This window comes from Elgaria multicarinata, chromosome 11, assembly GCF_023053635.1.
Source record: "Elgaria multicarinata webbii isolate HBS135686 ecotype San Diego chromosome 11, rElgMul1.1.pri, whole genome shotgun sequence".
Taxonomy (NCBI): domain Eukaryota; kingdom Metazoa; phylum Chordata; class Lepidosauria; order Squamata; family Anguidae; genus Elgaria; species Elgaria multicarinata.
Genome location: NC_086181.1, coordinates 3,593,942 through 3,615,436, shown reverse-complemented (window position 1 = coordinate 3,615,436; position 21,495 = coordinate 3,593,942). Strand labels below are relative to the sequence as shown.

Below are 21,495 nucleotides of genomic sequence, written 5' to 3'. Positions count from 1 at the left end.
TCCCTAATGCATCTATATTATTACTTCTGAACTCCAGGTCCGAAGCGAAGTCAAGTGATTTGGCTACAGATTAAGGGTAGTCCAAGACCCTTCCTATGCTCCTTCCCTCTTAAAGGACATTCTTGTTAAGGAACCATGTCATACAACCTCTTTCCCACCACCCAACCCCAACCACACAATGCTATGGGCCAGCCATGTCCACCACATTCAGATTAAAGAAAACAAAACTAATACCATGAATTTAATTTCTTTTTTTAAAGTATGGTGCAAAGTTAACCTACCCATCCTCTTTCGGAACTGTTTCATAATTCTGACCTACAGTTGTATTATTACATCTTGAAAATATATTCGATTCAGTTGTCATCACTTCTCCAACGCCCAGGATTCTTCGGATGACTTGACTGAAGGTGTGTCTTCATCCCCATTACCATCACTCTGCTCACAAAGCAAGTGGGCCACTTATAGCTCCAACTGATGGAGAATGACCAAAGCTTTCCATAGCGTGCAACAGGATACGGCTGAAGACAGACAGACATGCAGCTACCACTGAAGTACAACTTACTATTGTTCAGGTACAGAAACAGCCAATCTCAAAGGTAACGATTTTGGCATCTGGAATTTTCATGATTTCCAATTGATTAAGTAGATACGAAATGAGAGAATGAATAAAAATTACAGTGATCACAATGGCCTTCCGACTACAATACTTTTAATATCTTCAGTAATCCAGCTGTCGTTGGAACTCGACTGAGTGGGGAAAACACATTATTTTCTCTAAGGTAACAGATTTGGCACATCTTGTTAGAACAGTTATTGACCACAAGGTTATTAAATTCACATTCAGTTCCCTCCCTCTCAGCCTTCACACTAGTACCAGCTGTTTGGATATCACTATATTTTAATGAGGTTCAATGTGGGGCATGTCTATACCTACCAGCAGAGGGGGGAGGATCTTGCAATATGGTGATTGCGAGATCCTCCCTCTCAGTCTACACATGGCGCGCTGCGTCCCAGGAGTAAGAGTACGTCGTGCCCGCCATTTTGGTGGGGTTTTTTTTAATTGAAAATGAGCGCTTGATCGCAAAAGGTAGGTTTTTAAAAAATAATAACCCTGCTCCCCCCTCTCACCCCCGATGGGCACAGAGCTCCTGAAGAGCTCCATGCCCAGCTCCTCACGTTTACTCGTGAGGAGCCGGAACAAACCGGGACAGCCGCCCACACATCCCACAGGAAAATATGGGACAAAAGTGTAGGGCAACATCCCAGGGAAATGCAAGGATCTTCCCTGTCTGCTCCCGGGATCCCCTGTGTGTCATGTGGAGGCACAGGGACAAACCTGGGACAATCCCCGGGATATCGCCCCATCTAGACATGCCCGTGGTCTCTCTCCCTCCTTCCCTCACAAGCACAATGATCACCAGCAATCAGGTAGGCTGAGGCATGACAATTCTTTCCTACAAATGTAGAAAGTTCCTCACAGAAGGGGATATTTTCATGACATAGTGCAGTCCCAGAGCTCATCTTACTTTTACAAGTCGTCAACAAAGGGATTCATACACATTACTACTTACTACTTCCAAATAATCATAAAAATATGATTCAACGAATTGATCTCTAAAATCAGCAGCACAATACCACTTGGAATCTCACAGAGCATGAAAGGTGGTGGCCTGTCTGTTTGTGCCCATCTCCTGGTATGCAGAGGTACCATGGCTTCGGAAAAGTGGGGTCCATTCTTGACAATGGTGGCTAATTCTTGTTTAAAGACATGTATGCAAGCAGATGAATATGACAGATGGGAATTTTTGGCTGCTTTTGGGCGCCTTAGCTTAAAAAATAAATTCTTGTTCTTTGAAAATTCCATCTGTATTATTTACTTGTAGGTTTAGTGCACGTGTGGTGGTGGGAAATTGCTTTATATTGTAATCTACCCAAAGCAATAAGGATCAAACTTACAAAAGTAGTCACTTCTGAGCTTTTTGCATCTAGTTCAACACATGTGCTTCCCTCTTGATGGGCTGCATACAAGTTAAAGCAGGAATCAACCCAAAGTCCATAAAAGGAGAGGGTTGAAGATAGGAAGGTTCAGCCTTCTTAGAAGGTACTGACGTGTATTTACCTTTTCTCATATTTAGAGCTGTTCTCATTGTGTTTTTTTAAGGAGTGATAAAGTAACTGGGATTGAACACTAGAAATAAACTATGCAAGGAGCTTTAATCCCATGCAATTTTCTTCTTCTGAAAAGACCTATGCAAAGGCATTTTTCTAAAAAGGTAATCATAGAAAATGGTAGGTTATTGATATACTGACAAAGGGAAAATGATGCTTGACTTAAGAAGGATTCCATCAAATTAAATGAATTAAATTATTTTTTCTGCTCTGTCCTTCCCCTGAAAAACTTCTCATCCTATCACTTTGGTCTCAAATTATCTATGACTGGAATTCAATGGCTGACAAATTAGGTCCACTTCACACAGTAGCATGTGTACCACTTTCCGTGGTGCAATCCTGCTTTGCTTGGGAGGCCAATATCTTGACAACGTGGGCTGATTTTGTGGGAATGACAAAAGTTGAAAGTTGAAATATTCCCACAAACACACTCCTAATTGGTGTTGGATTGCAAGATGGGGAAAAGATTCCCACATTATGGTGTGTGTATGTGTGTATGTGGTCCTTAAAGGAACTGCTATTAAACACTGGACAAGTGAAAACACACTGGAGCCAGTGCTGCTAATACACAATTTCCATTTCAAAGTGGTCTGCACAGGATGGATCATACTTGATGGAACTCTCAGAACTGTGCTGAACACAGACAAGCCGGTGGCAGCATACACGTGTGTTCCTGGCTTGCTCAGGGGGATTAATAGTATTGCAACAGCTAGTACTTTCTACAATGACAATGATTGATTCAGTGATGTTTGGGATACAAAACAGGGAATGACACTGTCAAGTTTTAGAAATGGGATGTCTTAATCATAGATGGCAATGGAAGACTATCAGCCATATTTCTACTGGAGTCATTAAAATATTCCTTAAAACAGAAAACTCACAAGAAAAATCAATGAGGTTTTGCAGGCAGGCAGAAAAATCTGCAAAAATAATACGCTTTCTCTTTTCAGATCTTTGGTACTAGTCTGCGCTGCTGTAAGGCCCTGTGAAAAACCACACATTGGTGGGTTTGGGAAACTTAACACAGGGATGTGTGCTTGTATGAAAGAACAAGAGCATGTGTGCAAAAGAGAGAGAAATTACAGATCACTGCATACATTTTAGTATTTCTCAGGAGGCACTGGTAAAACACATATGCTTTGAATTCCAAAGAAACTATTTAACTGCTTTCAGAAAAGTAAGGTAACATTTCACAGGACAATTTCTATAAACATGGTATTCCCAAAGTCCAGTCCCAATTCTTCTTGTAGTTATAACTGAGGATACTCCTCTACAGTATGTGAGCTTGGCAAGATAAACATTAGTGAATACCTGATTGCATCTTCCACCGACCTGGGATGCTATCTTGGTCAGACCTCTGTCTCATCAAATCCTTGGGACCCGCCTGATCCACTTGTGCAATTTGCACTGGGCTCCAGCCTCCAGTTCTGGATGGGAACCCTGTTATTTAAAAATGTGTAGGGCTAAAATGATATAGAGCATGACCAATTTATCTTGCCTTGCCTGTGCCCCACCCCCACCCCCACATCCATCTTTGGTGTCCAGTCCAAATACTGAAATACTAATTCACAGTTCCATGGGAGACATTTCCACCTCTTTTATGCATTTGATGGTACCAAGGCAAGCTACATTAAGGATCCTCACAAATACTTTCACTACTATGATTTTTTTTTAAAGACACCACCTTCCACTCTGAAGCTTAGAAAATGGATCAAACCTTTGAATCCAACTGATCTGGAGGTGCAACATTAATTGACAAGATCAAATGTGTTCATAAGAGCAGGTGATTGTGCATCAGCAAGAAAGCCACGTGCATTAGGATCTTAATTCTCCTTATAAAGGGCTCCCTTGTGTTTTCTGTACCACAGCAACCAAACTGGCAGGTGCTATAAAAACCCGTGTTTGGGCATTGTTAACATCCCTTGTGATGGAAGGACAACAGGTAGTTGAACTGCTGAAATTATTCAAACTGGAGGAAGCTGGGATTGTGCTGTGCCTCTTCCCATACCCCTTTTAAGAACTAAAACAACAACAACAATGACCCAATTTGGCCTCCAAGGCATCATGAAATGGCTCCAGAGGTTTGTGAAGAAGCAGCTTTAAACAAAAAAAAACCAAAACAGACAGTTATACCCTTTAATGTTGAACAGGATGAATCTGTCCAGCTTCCATATCAAGGTGGTAACTTACTTGTAGGGAAAATGCATGTATTATGGTGATGTTGCCATGAACTGCAGACTAATTAAAGAGGAAATTTCAGAGATGGCTCTAAAGATGCAGGAAAATTACTAGTATAGACAGAAAAGCATCTAGCTGTGTACTATTTCTGATTTATGGGCAACATGTTTCTTTGATAGGGATATACTTGCACACATACAGTGAGCCGGTTTGCATGACACGAGGGTAGTTAATAAGCCACACCGGCTTGTTAACTACCTCCACATATGCCATTTAATTTCTCTAATTACACTCACCGGGTGTGGGTTGTCATAATGTCCAAACCCAGTTCGGGTGGTTAACAAAACACCCAGCAACCCTACAATAGACTGAGGGGAATTAGGAAAATCAGATGGCATGCATGGGGCGGTTAACAAGCGACTGTGGGTTATTAACCATCCTTATGTGGTGCAATGATATAACCCCTCCCCAACCTGCATTATTGGTTTAAAAAACTGGAAATCTTTATAGAAGAGCTTTTGCTTTTATAACTTCATTTTACAGTTGTGTTTTCAAAGCTTGGTCTCCTAGTGGTAAAAGATGCCTTTTAAAAAGAAAAATTAACTTGACATATATTTTATGTTCAATCATTTCATACAATTTCAGAATTAGACATCTATTTTAAAAAACTGGAGATATTGAGGAGGAAAGGAAATAAAAGAAAATAAATCAGACCTGACATTACATATTTCTAGCTTTATCGTCACAACAATCTAGGAAGCCTCTGAGCCAAATGCTATGAAACACGGAAGAGAAACCGCTGAACCTTCAACATGAGCATGCTCAGTGTATGTGCTGGCACAGAAAACAAGGAAGTACAGAAGCGCAGGAATCAATGTCTCATAACGGCTGTTGCTTTAACATTCCCTAACACAAGGGTGACGATTTTTTTAAAATAAAAAATATAACCATGGGCTTTTTTTGTCTTTTTAACATTTTTCTCCTCTCTGGACAGTGGCTTTAAAATTCAGTGTTCATTTTTGTTTCCTTCCTCAGTTATCACCCTGTCCCCACATTTGCCTTTAAGAGTTTGTCCAGTTCGCTGTTTCCAATGTCAAAAGAACAACGTTCCCCCACCCCACCCCCACCCCCAAGCAACAGCAGTTCTTCGGATGTGCATGATGGTCTCTCTCCCGCCCATCTCCCCATGATTTCTTCTGAGCATGCCCAGTAGAAATGGTTCATAATTATACCAATCCACCTATAAGGGAAAAAGGGAGAAAGATTCCACTGATCCAGCTCTTCAACTCCAGGGTCCTTCAGTTTGCTGGAATAAGTCGGTAGGTGAGTGTGTACGCAGGTGTGTGTGTGCCTGTACACACTATGATGTGTCTGTTTTTGTGTGTGGCTAAGGGGCAAAAAAGGGAACAAAGTTTTGCAACCAGGTCCCCCAACTTGTTTTCTTTTCAAAAGGCCCTTGCAAAGGACCACCAGCATCACTTTTGGTGTGGAGATACTGGTGTCCACTGTTACTTCTAGAAGGAAAATTTAAATACTCAGTTCTTTTTGCACAAGGTAGATTGGCTCCCACGTCATAGGATGATGCAACATCTGCAGAAGCGCTGTCTGCTGCCCCCCACCGATGGTGGTGGGGTCACGGGCGCGAAGTAGGCGTGGACCTTAATATTGGGTAAGTGGGTCTGAAAAAACAAACACATATTTTTTCCCGTTTAGAAAAAAATAGAAAATGTGTAAAGACAAACACTGAAAAGTTGGTGGAGCAGAAGTTGCACACAAAATGACACCAGGCCCACGGTTTGTGAGGTTGATCTCGCAGGGAGTCATTTTAGGGAAGGTGTGCCGTTTTCTCCGATCCTTCCCTCTCCCATTTCTGGTGCAACTGGCAGGTGATTATGTGTGGGGTTTGTTCCTATCCCACTAGTGTTCTCCTGTCGAGTGAAGGGAACCCCATTGCTTTATACAAGCTTCTAACTTTTTATGGATCTCTGGGCTTCACCAGACAACTGCCAGGGGAGGTACTGAGCTTCTCCTTGAACTTTGCAACTCATTGTATCTTTGACTGGCTCTACAGGCAGAGCAATGGCCTGCCTCTTCCCATTCCGTTCCATTCCAAGAGGTTGAGCAGACTGTATGCTCCCCAACACCAGAAATAAGCATTCAGTTTCTACTCCAAGGTAAGCCCAAACAGTGTAAACTAATAACTTATGCAGCATAAGACCATAGTCTTATGTCTTGTTGCAAAGTCTTATGAGTTGCAAAGTTCAAGCATTCATTCATGCAATGGGAGTTTCCCTTCCCCTCCTGCAACCCCCTGCACATCACCCCAAATTTGCTTTGGAGGATCCCCAAACCCTCCGGAGCAGGTTTGGAAGGTGTGTGGGGGCATTGCAATCCAATAGTGGTATCCATTTCACTGGTAAAAGGACACCGTTGGGTACCACCCCTTCTCAACATAGTTGCGAGTGCACAGGCAGTGATCAAACTGGCCCAGTTTGTGTGTGTGTGTGTGTGTGTTTGGCTATCTCCCACAATGCAACTTTTTCTTGGTAGGAAGTCCCCAGTTGTCACTGGACCCTATGAGACATTACAGAGCACTGTGTGAAGTTCCTTCCTCTCACAGCCACAAACAAATCCTAGACCGATCAACTATGCAATGCGTCCTTAGACTCAGCTTGGAGATTGGCTTTAAAGTAATAGCCCAAGTAGGCTTGCCTAGGGTCAGCTTGGGAAAATAGTAAAACAAGCACAGGAGCTAGAATAGTGTGTGCTTATGTCTATCTAAATTACCCTGAGTCTCTTGATTCCAGCCCGTGAAATCTGCTGACAGTCATACAACTCTATCCTTTCCAGGCTGTGGCAGCTTTTGAGGTGTTCCAAGGAAGCATCTGTAATCAAAGGGCAGTTGTCCAGCTCGATCACCTCCAGACGATCATGGGCACAGGCGCCATTGCCCAGATGGCGAATACCGTCGTCAGTGATCAGCTCACAGTGTGATAAACTCTGCCACCACAAAGGAAAGGAAAACAAAACAGAGGAGGAAGTAGCAGGTGGCATTTTCAAAGGTTGTATTATGCAGTTGTTTCAAGGTGTTGGAGCTAACCTAGACTTGTAGGGCAGAACTTGATACATACCTAAGATATCCTCAAATGCATCTCAACAATATTCACAATGATTGGATCACAGTATTCTAAGAGTTCTGTTTGCACAACACTGGGTACATGGATGCTCCCCATTTCCAGCTATGCTGTGTGCACCATACTGAACCCACTGTCTGTAACAGCCTCCTCCTTTCTATGAATCTTGCCTTCCTCCTCCTCCTCCTCCACCACCACCCTTCTTCGTGATACGCCTTCATACAGCCGTGGCCTTTCCTTTCACGTCTACATCATCTGTGTTATTGGGTTGCAGTAATAATACTTAGCCTTTATAGTAACATGTATATTCAAGGAGCCTCATATATCATTTTCTCAGTAATCCTTACAACAATCTTGTGAAGCCAATATTATTTTATCTATACTGCAGATGGAGGGACTGAAGCCGAGAGATGTTGGCTTGCATAATGAGTGTGGGCAATATTTGAATTCAGGGAACCTTCTGGCTCAGAATTCACATGGCTAGCCATTATGCTAGGCCAGCTCTAAAAGCTCACTTGGCTTGACTCCCTTGTTAACAAAGCTGCTGTCATGTTCACCTACTACCTGAAGGAAAGGTAGTCTAATTCCCGGCTGTTTTCATCAGATTCAAACTTCAAGCTTGTGGGTTTTTTTTAACGTTCTTCTGTCACTTGGTCCTTCTGAATCATGTCTCAGAATTCTACAGTGGAACTGAGAGAATTAGGTTTGAATCCCTGGCTTTTGGTAACACATTCTTGAGTTTTCTTGTAGAAAAATCCTCCAAGACTCACCAAAACCTGGAGCCGTGGGCAATGTATGGAGAGCTGGATTAATGTGCTGTCTGTTATCTGCAAGAAATCAAAGAGACACTTTTGAGGCTGGGTTTTTTTATTTATTTTTTTGGCCACAATGGGTATTTCATAGTAGTAGTATTCAGGACTAACACAGCAACAATGGTTGTTTCTATCAGCCTGAGGCAGACTTCCATAGGGAGAGGCAGATGACTGCTAGGGGAGGTGAGAATTTGTATCTGATCCTTTCCACAATTAGCATTTTGGTTGGACCAGAAGGCAGAATGTCAAGACCTCAGTGCAATGCAACAAAATGTATGCTCTATTCCCTTTGGCCAGTATCAATGCTGGGGTATTCCTCAAATTATTGTTGTTGTTGTTGTTGTTGTTGTTGTTGTAGAAATAGGTAGGGTGTCCCCACAGAGACTCTAAAGCAGGGGCTCTTCCAAACAATGATGAATTTAGGTAGAACCTTGGTCTGATCTAGCAAGCCACTTCTTATGTTCTGACGTAAGAGTGCAGACTCAGGATTATTTAAACACAGATAAGTTATACCTCAATTGTAAAGAGAGAATTAGTATGCACTCCTGCTTTTTAAATACATTAGTGGATCATGGGGATTCTAGTAAAAATAAATAGAAAAAAAATAGAAGACCATGCAGGACTGAAGGCAATCCAACATGCTTTAAGGCATGACGCCAAATGCCCTCCATTTTTCTGTTCTGCTTATTCCCTGGCTGAGAACAAAAGGGGGCTCTAATAGGTGACTCACTATTGTCTTAGTCACAAGTTCTTTCCCTGCTCTGAGAAGGCTCAACAGATAGTTTCAGAAGCCTTAGCCTAGGTGCTTAGATTTTCACAGGGCTAGATGTTATGGGAGCCATAGCGCTACAGTCAAAAGCAGCACCTCTGCACTACCTCTTTCTCTCTCCCCTGATACTGTGAGATCACTGCACTCAAAGCTCCTCCCTCCTTGCATGAAGCAGCCAGTGGAGTGGAGAAATTCTGCACAATGATGTCACATTCTACTTATCCAGTTCCACCTTTAGAATTGTTGAAAAGTAACTGGATGGGATTTAGAACAAAGTCTGCTTCTGCCTCACACAACATAGAAAGTTCATGAACCTTTTTCTTGGAGATGATGAGAGACCATTCTGATGAAAATGCCAACATCCAGGGAAGACACAAGCTCCCTTTTCTAACATTACAGCACAGCACAAAACCAGAAATCACAACCCACAAACATACAACCTGCTTCAGTCCTTGTTGTAATGGCCAAATGCACTTTCAAGCAGATGCTTTTAACAAATTATGGCATGATGGAGAACTCTACAGACATCCTTAAGTTATAGTTTGTGTCTCTAATCCACAGTGACCCTGTTCAGATGACACGCTAAACCACGGTGTTTAAGCATTATGAACTACACATTATGGCTTAGCGTGTCGTGCGAACCATGACTTAGCGTGTCATGGTAACACGGTTTAAACACACTCACTAACCATTTGCTGCAAAAGGGTTAGTGGCCTAACCACGGCTTAACATGCTGTTTGAACAGACCCAGTGACATTCTGCATTAAATAATCGAGAGAACAGGGCAAAGATGATATTACAATTACCTGAACGCACTCCTCCAAGTCCATTTTTTCTAGTTCATGGCAATTCTGAATAGAATTAAAAGAACAAAAACAGAACACAACACAAAAAATAAGAATCAGTGTTGTTTTAGAGCTGCATTACGTGTATGCTGCATTACTGATCCCTCTACCTGATGTTGCTCCAAAGAAACCCAGACCTTGAAGTTAGAACAGATTATGCAGTTATGGAAATGTATCTGCTTATCCAAATAGGTTCTTCTGCTTTCATGAACCTGATTTCTCAGCACAAGATAAGGTGACTCCAGACTAGTTCCATTTACTTCAAAGGAATTACTTTGATGAGATACACAGTAACTTATGTATTAAGGGTCTAGACCAGCCTTTCCTAACCTTAGTTCCCCAGATGCTATTGGCAGAGGCAAGTCTAATGTTGGGATGCACGGGACAAGTGCACACATACACTTAATCCCTGTAAGTATTTCCCCCCCCCCCATTTACGAATTAAAATTGCCTTAAATGCCCTGTGCACACTATTGCACTTCTTGCTTCCTGCTCCAGGATGAGTGCCTTTCCCCGCTTTCCTGCACAATTCTAGGGCCTTGGAAGGCGGCAAGGGGATGCTCTGTCTCGCTGCTATATATGGGCATAAATCAGCTCTCCCCAACACCCCACGATCCCAGGACCCACTGGAATGGGTGAAAATGGGGTGCAGTGACGGGGCTCAATAGCCAATCCTGGCTGCTTGCCTCATAGAATCATAGAACAGTAGAGTTGGAAGAGGCCTACAAGGCCATTGAGTCCAACCCCCCGCTCGATGTAGGAATCCACCCTCTTTTGTGCCTGCACATCATATAGGCTTTCCCTTTAAGTTTTGTTTTCTGGCTAGTCATCTTTGTGTCCCCACACTGGTAAGCAGCAGAAGAGGTGGATTTTGGATAATGGTGGAGCTTGTTACTGCCCATGCTTCCATTGCAACTTATTTGTGAGTAGATATTTGTGGATATCAACTGGATTTCTGCACTGTGCTGCCTCTCACTGTTACTTATGGAGAGGGGTGATGGTGGGGATGCTTATGCAAAAGGATGGGTTTTGGATGTTCTCAGAAGATGCTCCTGGATTCCAAAGACTGCTTTTTCTGTGTGACCATCACCATCATTAGTGTTCATCCTCACAGTCATGTTTGCTCAGTGTCTCCAGTGGTTGTAATGGATCATCACCACTACCATTATTATTCTTTTGTGCGGCTGTGTCAATTCTGCCCTTTTGCACTCATGATCTTCAAGTCACTTGATTCTCTGTGCAATGGGAGTTCTCTTGAAAAGGAGAATGTGGGTCCAAAGAAGTGTTTTAGTCTAGTTGTGTGGATTCCCTTTCCTTCTTTACATCCCTTTCCTGCACATTCCTTTTACTGTTAAAGTAACACACTGTATACCTTGCTTCATAGATGAACAGGACAGACATGTGAATGACAGCCCCCCATCATATCCAATTTGGCCTTTAGTCACCTTTCTTACCCACTCCTTCCCCTGCAACCCACTCCTAAGGCTGCTGCTCCTCCTCATTCTTGTGTATCTGGCTCAAGACCCACCGGGCAGTTTGGCCCCTATCCCATGCCTGCTTCCCGGTTTCTCATTTCTGCCCCTACCTGCAGCTCCTGAGCAGAGAGCTTCGGCTATTGGACGGTATAAAAACGTAATAAATAAATAAATAAAATAAAATAGTGGTAGCAGAAGCTGCCCTCTTACAAAGCATGGCCAAAGCAGCTGACAGGAAGCCAGCCGAGTGGTAAAGCCAGCCCTGGAACTGGGTGTACCAGAAAGAGACTGTAGTGTAAGGGCTGTATCATCCTGACTAGCCTGAACCCACATGCAAAGGTACCCAGGAAACAAACAACAGAAATAGGGGCTTACCCGAGCCAGAGTGGTGAAGCCCACATCTGTGAGCTGAGAACACCGAGCTACTTCCAATATTCTGCACAGAAAATAAAAGACAATAAATTCACTATGTTTTGCTTTTCAGAGCCCATTTCTGAAACCTCACAAATATGGTGCATATGGAGAAGTAATTGTTAGGCCATCTTCTTCAGAGTAGTTTTACATGCCTCGCTTCATGGGCTTATTCTGAGTAACAGCAGTCCTCTCCAACACACATGGAAGATATAAATAAAGCTCATCAAGCCCCAGAAGCTACACATTTCTTTCTATTTTTAAGATTCTTACCATGCTTCCAAGCATAGCCCCTGAAGTACTTAAGAGGCAAGAAAATTCTCCACCCCTGCCTGCTTGCCTCACATATGAGAAAACCCCTCGAGCTCGTAGCAATCTCTTAACATTTTTATCCTATATATTTCAATCTCTTTCGAAAACAGCACAAAACCTCATTGTATAGGGCTTTAGTTGCTCTATGAGCCTTGTGTAGCGCAGAGCAGTAAAGCAGCAATTTCTGCAGCCGAAACTCTCCCCACAGCCTGAGTTCGATCCCAGCGGAAGCTGGTTTCAGGCAGCTGGCTCGGGTCGACTCAGCCTTACATCCTCCCGAGGTCGGTAAAATGAGTACCCAGTTAGTTGAGGGAAAGGTAATAACAGCCGGGGAAGGCAACAGCAAACCACCCTGCTATAAGGCCTGTCAAGAAAACATCAGCAAAAGCTGGCGTCCCTCCAAGAGTCAGTAATGACTCAGTGCTTGCACGAGAGGTTCCTTTCCTTTTCCCCTTAGTTGCTCTAAGTTCATCTCATTTTAAGTCCTTATTATCATTCAGGGATGATTCATACTGCCGTTTCTGATCTGTGAAGCTAGCCTGGGGTGGGTGGGGGAGAGACTATTAGTAATATTTTAATGGGATGTTCTATTCTGTCCAACGGCATTTCTATGCTTTAAAAAATGGTTGCTCCCATAAACGTATGAGATAGATTACAAGTATAACTAGTTAATTATTATAGTTTTCTTTACCCCAATCCCTTCAATATAATATGCTGACAACCTTCCATGAGCTTTTGATTTTTCTCATGTAATCCATTTTTACCCAGAATGCATCACATGCTCACATTTTAATCCCATATGCTCCCATGAAGCCATTTAGGTAAGAGCTACTTACCTAAGCCTTGGACAGTTTTGCCCTAAGGCATTCAAGATGGCGTCGGTGATGTTGGAGCAGCCAGAAGCACACAGAGACTGTAGCTTGTGGCACCCTCTGCATATTGTAATGAGGCCGTCATCTGTTATTTGCTACAAAAGGAGGAGGTGGTCAAACAAGGTCCTGGTGGTGTCTTTGAACACAAAACTTCTGCAAATCCTAAAATTGCATGTTTAAAGGTATTTGGCTAACCATTCTCAAACTATTTTGGCAGTGAAACATTAGATGGATGACTAGCTGGCTAAAATGTGAAAAAGCAAGATGAAAACTGCACACCGTTCCCAAAATCAGTTCCTTTTTTGGACTAAAATATTCCATTTTTGGCATCACCACAAACTGGTACAGGATATTTTGTTGCAGGACAAAAATGTGCTTCCTCTTCCAGCTGTTTTTACACACGTACACAGTATTCTTGAGACACAAAAATTAAACTTGAAGACAAGACCATTCGAACAGTCCAATCCAACCCAACCCAACCCTGACCTGCAAACAAACTTTGAAATGCCCCATGGGCAAGGGCAAACCCAAACCAGATGAATTTGCTATGTTAAACGCTAACAGTAGGGCTATTTTGAAGAATTCTTCAATACATCAAAGTTATATCCAGTATGGGGTAGAGTAGGGGTAGAGTTGCCAACTTGAGATATTAAAAATACCTGGGGTTGTATCCAGGGGCACTGCAGGTACTAAAAAGAGATAGGCCCCAGCCTGACAGGCTTGTAAGACACATTTGCATAAAATGTGTAAGTGCCGATGTATATGTAAACATGCAGGTTAAGGCCAACTTTCAGTGGAAATAAAAGAAACTCCATCCAACATCCTCTCTCCCTCTCTCTCTCTCACACACACATACCTCCATCCCACATCCCACCAACTATTGCATGTACCCCCCCGTCAACAGATACACAGCACCTCAAGGTATGACGAAAGGGTGCATACCAATGCCACTTTTATTTTGAAGGAAAAACAGTCGATCAGTTAAGGAGAGGCAAATAGTAATAGCAAACAAAAGAATAAAACAGTAACGTGAAATAAAAGAGCAAAGCAAACAATCAAAGGCAACAGCAACAACATTAATCCCTTTCCAGGAAAAGCAAAGGACTCATTGAACTGGAATGGAGTCCCATATGTGAAGTGGAGACAGAAACATATAAGGGAGTGTATGCACACTGGCTAGACAGGGTGGGTGGAATGCCCTCCCAGAAAACAATTAATGATAAGAAATGTCCCTTTCTCCTGTATCTTCTGGAGGGCATTCCATGACCTTTGGGATGCAACAAAACTGTCCCTCTCTGGGTGGGAAAATGGGTGAACAGATCAGTGAATGTGCACCCTCTGCAAAAACCCTTCTGCCAAAGGCAGCATCTACCGAAGAAAAAACATCACTTTTATATTGCTTGCCAAGGTGTGCAGACAGGCACAACTGGCTGCCTTGCAAATCTCTTCCACTGCAGTAGCAGCCACTCCTCGAAGGGAGTGCACCTTAACCTCCAATGGAAGAAATGTCCTCAGAGATTTGTAGGCCAAGGCAATACATTCTCTTAACCACCTAGAAATCGCAGAGGATGAGACCTTCTTAGCTGAGGAACTGTTTTGGTGAGAAAAAAAACAAGGCCTCCGTCTGCCTGAGAGCAACTGTCCTACCAAGGCAGAAATTGGTTTATGTCAGGCCTCCTCCTGGGGATGGACTGGTTTGGGCAAAAGGGAGGCAAAATGACCTTCTGATGATGATGATGATGATGGAAAACTGAATTAATCTTAGGCATAAATAAAGGATTTGTCTTAACCAGAATCTTGTCCTGGGAATCTGATGACAATGCACCCAACTCAGAGACCCATCTGACTGAAGTGATGGCCACCAGGAAGATGGTCTGAATAGTCAGTATCTTAAGACGACAAGTGGCCAGGAGTTCAAAGGGAGCCTTAAGCACCCAGTTCAGCTTTCATGTAGGAAATTGTGCATACCAGGGGATTAATGAGGGCCACCCTGACATCTAAAATTTCTTCACAAGAGGATGGACAGCAAACAACCCCCATCCCCATGCCACTCAGCCTTTAGGCAGGCAGTTGAAACATTTCCAGTTAAGGGTGCACCAAGAGGACCTGAGTGAGAAGGACCCTGCAAACAGGGAAGTGCCACCTCTCCTGAACTGACAGATTCACCAGATCTGGGAAGCAGGGCCAATGGGGAGCCACCAGGATAACTTCGGCTGACTACTGTTGAATTTGCTGGAGTACTCATGGAATATGAGGAAACAGTGGGAATGAATGCAACAGCTCCTTGGGCCATGGGCTGGTCAAAGCATCCACACCTGCCACTTCTATGCAAGGATTTCTTGTCATGAAGTGAGTCACTTGGGTGTTCTCTGGACTGGTGAAAAACTCTACTGAGGGCTGTCTAAAAGCACCTCACCAGTTGTGAGAACAACCAATGGTGTAGTTTACATTCTGCATCCTGAAATGTTTGCCTGCTCAGACACTCTGTGAACTTGTTGTCTGTCCTTGTGAGATGGACTGCTGTGTGAGGGAGAATATGCTCCATCTACAAAGTTTCCTTATTTAGTCTTTCTGATTTTGTGCCTTGTTTTTTAAGTAAGCTTTGCCCATTCTGATTAGCTCTTGGTTGCTACTGATCCTAGCCCTGAAGTGGCGAAGTGTCAATTTTATGGCTCTTAGTTCTAGAAGAAGTTCCAGAATAACAGAGACTCCTGAGTGGACCACACTCCGTGGCTGACCAGTTTGTCCAGGTGAGCCCCCCACCCCACCCTGCAAGCTGGCATTTGTTGTGATGACAATCTGGGCTGGATTTGCCATTGCTGACTCCTGTGGAAAGCCTATGGGTGGGTGTGTCAGCCACCATACCCAAGACGCCTGGAGAACTTGAGGAAGGTATAACTGCAGGCAGGTGTTGTTCACAATTACCTCTTGGTAGGGAAGCAACAACCTCTGCAATTGCCTGCTGTGTAGATTCAACCAAACTACCAGGTCCAGCTTGGAAATCCCACTCTGAAATGACCACATAATGGATTTGAAAGCGTATGAGGAATCTGTTGAGCTACTTCAAATCCAGAATAGCTTTTACCATCCTGTTCTTTTTGATAACTAAGAAAAGAATTGAATAGACCCCCAGAGTGCCTTCAGCCCAAAGGGACTTACCACCCCCAATATCGAGGAGATGACTGATCTCCACAAGCACAGCCTGATGATTAGAGCAGTTTTGGGACCTGGGATGTGTGTGTGTGTGTGTGTGTGTGTGTGTGTGTGTTGTGTTGTGCGTATGTGTCTTGCTGTGGCCCCTCACTTGCACTTCTTTTTTGTAAGCTCCTCCTCCTTCAAGAGGGAATCTTGGGAGGACACAATGGAAGACTGAGAAAAGGAAGGGGACCTGCATCTTTTCCTCCTTCCTATGGCTTGATCTGGCCCCAGATGAATGGTGGCATGTTTTCTTTTTCCCCTTACAGGATTTATGTCCACCCCACCCCACCCAGAACGGGACAGGGAGTGGCTGGGCCTGTCCTTCCCTCTGGAGTGGCACCATGCCCTGCCCCAGGTCTCTTGTTCCACAATCTGCTTTACTCAAACCAAGAAACTCGGATGTACTTGATCCCCACCCAAGTCTGGCACAAAGGGAGAGGGGGTAATAAGACTCACCCCTTGTCAGGCAATATCACAGCAAAAGCTTAATGGTTACACTCTTCAGAATTCATATAGTTGATGGTCAGTAGCTATAGGTTCCAAGAAATTCCAGAACATTCAAAACTAATCAATACTACTGTGAAAACTAATCAATACTACTGCTCTTCTCTTCCAGAACATTTGAGAACTACAAGTTCAACCACAGCTTTTAAAGCACAACTAAAAACTTTTCTTTTTCCTAAAGCTTTTAAAACTTGATGTTGTGCAGACTTCTACTGTTACTTTCTACTGTTAGTTTTTCCCTACCCAGTGCCTGCTTACCCTACCCTGTACCTGTTTGCATTCTCTTCCCCTCCTTATTGTTTTACTATGATTTTATTAGATTGTAAGCCTATGCGGCAGGGTCTTGCTATTTACTGTTTTACTCTGTACAGCACCATGTACATTGATGGTGCTATATAAATAATAATAATAATAATAATAATAATAATAATAATAATAATAATGAAAAGATCCCCCATCAACATGGTTTCCCCACTGCCATCTGCAGAGTTCTGAACACAAGGGAAGGTAAATCCATACACGGGTTCCAAACTTGAGAAGGGAGGGGAATGATTCCTGACATGATCCCTCAGGCAATCAAAGGAGCAAATCCTTGAAAGGCCTAACAAACTACCCAAAGAGAGCTAGTCCAACCTGAGAACATTCTTTGGTAATTCCAGGCAACATGGTCAAGGCCTAAGCCAGATCCAGGTAAAAGTAAACCCAGACACATGGAGTTCCATGCCACTGCTTTTGCTTGGGCAACTCAATACGACATGAGTCCAGGCAGAGAAAAGTCCAAGAATCATAGATCAGACCCATTCTGCCACTACACTGAGCTGATGATAAATAAGGACACACAATCCACAGCAAATTAGAGTTCTAGTCTATGAAAAGCCTTAGTAATCCAAAATTCCAGTAAAGAAAGACCATGTGCAGAGTGATTTCAGAAGCCCAGATGATGATGGATCCAAACAGGAAGGGGATTTCGGGCAATGCAGACAAGATGTTCCTAGCAAAGGCTCCTCACTTTTGCATCGGCTTAGAAAGGGAGGCTTCTTCCAGCCCACTTGACAGACAGGGGCTTTTGGCCTTTCAGCAAGGCCCCTGTGCAAATAGGGTGGCATTGCTCAGCTCACCAGGATGACACTTCCATTTGGGCGATCCTTCTGTAAACCCCCACCCTTTCTCTGTCGGGTTGTCACAAAGATCTTCTTCTTTCCAAGGCTGAAGCCAGCAGATGGATGGGGAGTAGGATCAAATAGGCCAGACTTCCAGACTATTTCTAATTAAATCTTAGCTAATAATTACAAGACCCCACGGCAGTGCCAAAACTATCCCTGACATCCCTGTGGAATCATTTATTGGGTCTGATGATCTCTCTGAGGAAGCATCAGAGAAGCCCTCCTCCAGCAATGCTGCCGCCTCTTCTCTCCCCCTCCCCCACCGTTGCTTTCATTGTTCCTGCCGCATTGTCTGCTGTGAGGTTTCTGGCCTGAACCCCAATTAGGGGGCAGTGAAATGTTGGGGTGGGGGGTGGGAGGGGGGCAGACTGTTCCCTGGCATGAGGTGCAGGGCATTGCTTTTCCAGGTGATCTTCGCACTACCCAAGTGAACTTGGGGCCTGATTCCCTGTAGGTTCTTGGACAAGGAGAGTGAGGCACAGTGCGGCAGGGGCAGTCAATGTACATTTCGCACTAAAAGCAATGGAGGCCTCATGGATTAGCTGCATCCCAGTTAGGGGGAGCATGGGTGGGAAACAACTGTCTGGGTGCTGCACATGTCTACTCAAGGGGAAAATCCAGCAGCTCTGCTTACTCCTGGAGCATGGGCTGTCCAGTGGCTGGTTGGATGGTCATGGCAGCTACTGTAAATAGGGGATGCAATGACTTGACTGCCTCCCAGTTAGGGAATGTGTGGGCAAGGTGGTATCAACCCAGATGCTCAGCCGAGGCAAGGGCTTCCTGGGTAGGGAGACTGTGAGGGGGGTGGCAGTGACAGCAAACAGTAAGGAAGCCCAAGAGGCCACCTTCTTCCCGGGTAGGGTGAGGGCAGTCCCTGGAGCGCTGACAAACCCCTTCACTGGCCATCCAGTGGAGGAAGGACCTCTCCTCATGCAGTCCTCTGGTGGAACCAAGCTCCCAAACCCTAACGACAACATACAAGAGAGGTGGAATTGGAAGGAGCAGAAGAGACTTAAAACCCACAGAAAACAAAATAGTATTCTGTTGAGAGAAAAGGAAAAACCTATCTGGCTGAGTTCACAGAGCTCAGTGTGGCTCTTGTTCAGCTGACGCTAGGCAGTGCTGCTCTGGGCAAGCTTCCTCATGTAGCCCTTCCTCATGGGGAAGTCTATTAGCTTGGCCCCTGCCTATCATCTGGTGGGATGCCCTCCAGAAGATACAGGAGACAAACTTCCTTACTTGCTCTGAAGTGTTCATTATTATTTGTGAACCACTCAAAGACCGGCTTTAGGGAAGTATAGTATTGTTTTGCTATTTTTTATTGTGAATTTAACAAAAGAGAGGGGGAGAGAACGAACATCACATGCACAGAAATGTCATTTTTTTTCATCAGTTACACCATTCTTTAACAACAACAGCAAGAGAGTTATGCATAGGTTTCAAGAAAAGCAGACCAAAATATCCATGTATTTATCCACTTGCAAGTTGCGCCCATATAACACCTGTTCAAATGTTGATAGTATTGTTAAGTTCTCCATCCACTGAATTATGGGATTCCAACATGATAGTATAAGTCTTTTAGCTGTCATAAGGGCTCGGAAAGTCCATTTGCACTGATACTGCATTAACTTCCAAGAAACTGGTAGGTAGTTTAGGAGGACATGTACATCATTTCATATTAAAGTGTAAAAGTACAAAGTTTATCCTTATTATAACCTCCTCCCAAAAGGGGGCAACTAGTGGGCACTGCCAGAACATATGAATAAGAGAAGCATTAGGTACATGACATCTCCAACTACTATTCAAATTAGACAAACCCTTGTTTAAAAAGTGTTGTGGGGTCCAGTAAACCCAAAACAAAAGGTTTGCTGAATAAGGCATAGTCTAAGAACAGTAGAAGCTTCAGATACAGGTGCTAAGACAACAATCTATTGATTAGGCAAAATAGCAAACTCCAATTCTCTATTCCATTCCTGTCTTAGACTTTGGGTATCATATTTATTTACTGATACTAAGTACTTATATATATGGATCGTAGGTCGCCATGTCTGTTCAACTGCTACTGTAGATCCTACACGAAGGAATATCACTGCTTTAGGAAGGCATCAGTGCCATTGCAGCATCATGCCAGTTCCCAGCCACACTGCAGATCTATTTGCATGCCTAGCATGTGTTCGGAAGCAAAGAGTTAAGAAGGAATATCAGCATTGGTAGATAAGCAACAACCAACACTTGCCCATACCGTCAGCTACCATTTTCATACATTTCCATATTGTGGACTTTTTGCTAATATAAAATAAGGTAAACAGCGAACTACTGGAAGTTCATCTCTGCCAAGCCATCACAAAGTTCTGAAGGTGATGGGAGAGCATTCCTTAGGATGTGAGTGTCAAGCTGCAATAATGCAGTTTACCTGCCCTCTGCATGTTAAGAAAAACAGAAACGTTTGGATTTATGTGGGCCAATTACTTACCAAGCAGGTCTGCAAATTTAAAGTCACCAGTTCAGGACAGTGTGCTCCTATGTATTTGAGCGCTTCATCCTCCAGCTAAAATAAAAGTGTTTGAGGGAAAGAGAGAGAGAGAAGAAATTTGTTAAAATATGCGAAGCATTGCTAAATGCTGCAATATGCAGCATTGCTAAAATTTTGTATTCCTGAGTCTCCATTTTTATTTTTAAAAGAACAGGCAGACTCCTTATTCTCATGGTCAGCCCCAACTAAAGCCTCCATGCGTTCCTGGTGCCTCCCCATGGTACCCAGTACATCTACTATGGTTTCAAAGTTGGCCACAGTAAAAGAAATGCTAAGAAACCTAGTAAGAAGCCCTTCATGGAGGAGGAAAGAACCATGTGATTGCTAAGACTCCACCCCACCCCTCCCCACTCTGGTACCATGTCCCTATGAGTACAACAGTATGGGCTGCCTCTGTGGTGTAGTAGTCCCAGAATTTTTTTGACTGGGTCTCATTGTACAGATGTTTGAAAACCTCATAGTGAACAATATGGTTTTAGAAGTAAGGAATTTTGTTTCTGAACCTGGACTTCTAGTATACCTACATATTAGATCCAGGTGGGCATGCTTTTCTTAAAAGAAAAAAACCCTCAATTTTTTTTGATAAAGCAAAAATGCTACATGTTATTCTTGCTACTAAAAATGTTACCGTTTCCCTGCATCAAGGAGAACAGATGGCAAATAATTGATATTAAGGGCCTTATGTCCATCAACAACAACCCCCATAGAACTCCATAAAGCTCATGCTATTTTTAAACGAGATATGGATTCTAAAATTAAGCTTTCATTCGTTAAACGTCTTAACTATTACTTCTTCCATTACAAGTCATCTTGATGCTTCCTGGGCATGTTTAAAACAGCCTTCCTGTACATACCTCTCGTGCTAAAGACTAACACGCCAATATAGCAAGGGACATCCATATATAGAAGCAGTATTCCATGTGGATGCAGCTATGAATGTGGATGTGTATCCTGTGGTGCACCATGAGTCACTTCCATTTCCAATTGAATTGGTTGGATTTGTCTTTTAATGCAGACGAACAGCCTCTTTCAGGAGCCACCAGTTGTGACATGTTGACTAGTTGCTCATAATTAGAACTGGATTGGGGCCTAACAACCTACACACCCTTATGTGAGGTGT

The 21,495-nt window shown here is 43.4% G+C and overlaps 1 protein-coding gene across 3 annotated transcripts in view; it reads right to left on the bottom strand.

Annotated features, from left to right (window-relative positions):
* Positions 1-5,477: 5,477 nt before the first annotated feature.
* The window catches only part of FBXL20 (F-box and leucine rich repeat protein 20), a 113,847-nt gene continuing 97,829 nt past the window's right edge, over positions 5,478-21,495 (bottom strand). For 2 of the 3 annotated variants that reach the window (XM_063138538.1, XM_063138537.1), the window contains 7 exons: positions 20,316-20,390; positions 12,942-13,072; positions 11,758-11,818; positions 9,869-9,913; positions 8,252-8,308; positions 7,135-7,347; positions 5,478-6,026 (listed from right to left, as the gene is read on the bottom strand). In XM_063138538.1, the coding sequence (XP_062994608.1) occupies positions 5,919-6,026; positions 7,135-7,347; positions 8,252-8,308; positions 9,869-9,913; positions 11,758-11,818; positions 12,942-13,072; positions 20,316-20,390 (690 nt within the window). In that variant the 3' untranslated portion in view covers positions 5,478-5,918. The remainder of the gene's footprint in view (positions 6,027-7,134; positions 7,348-8,251; positions 8,309-9,868; positions 9,914-11,757; positions 11,819-12,941; positions 13,073-20,315; positions 20,391-21,495) is intronic. The other variant, XM_063138536.1, reaches the window with a different exon arrangement.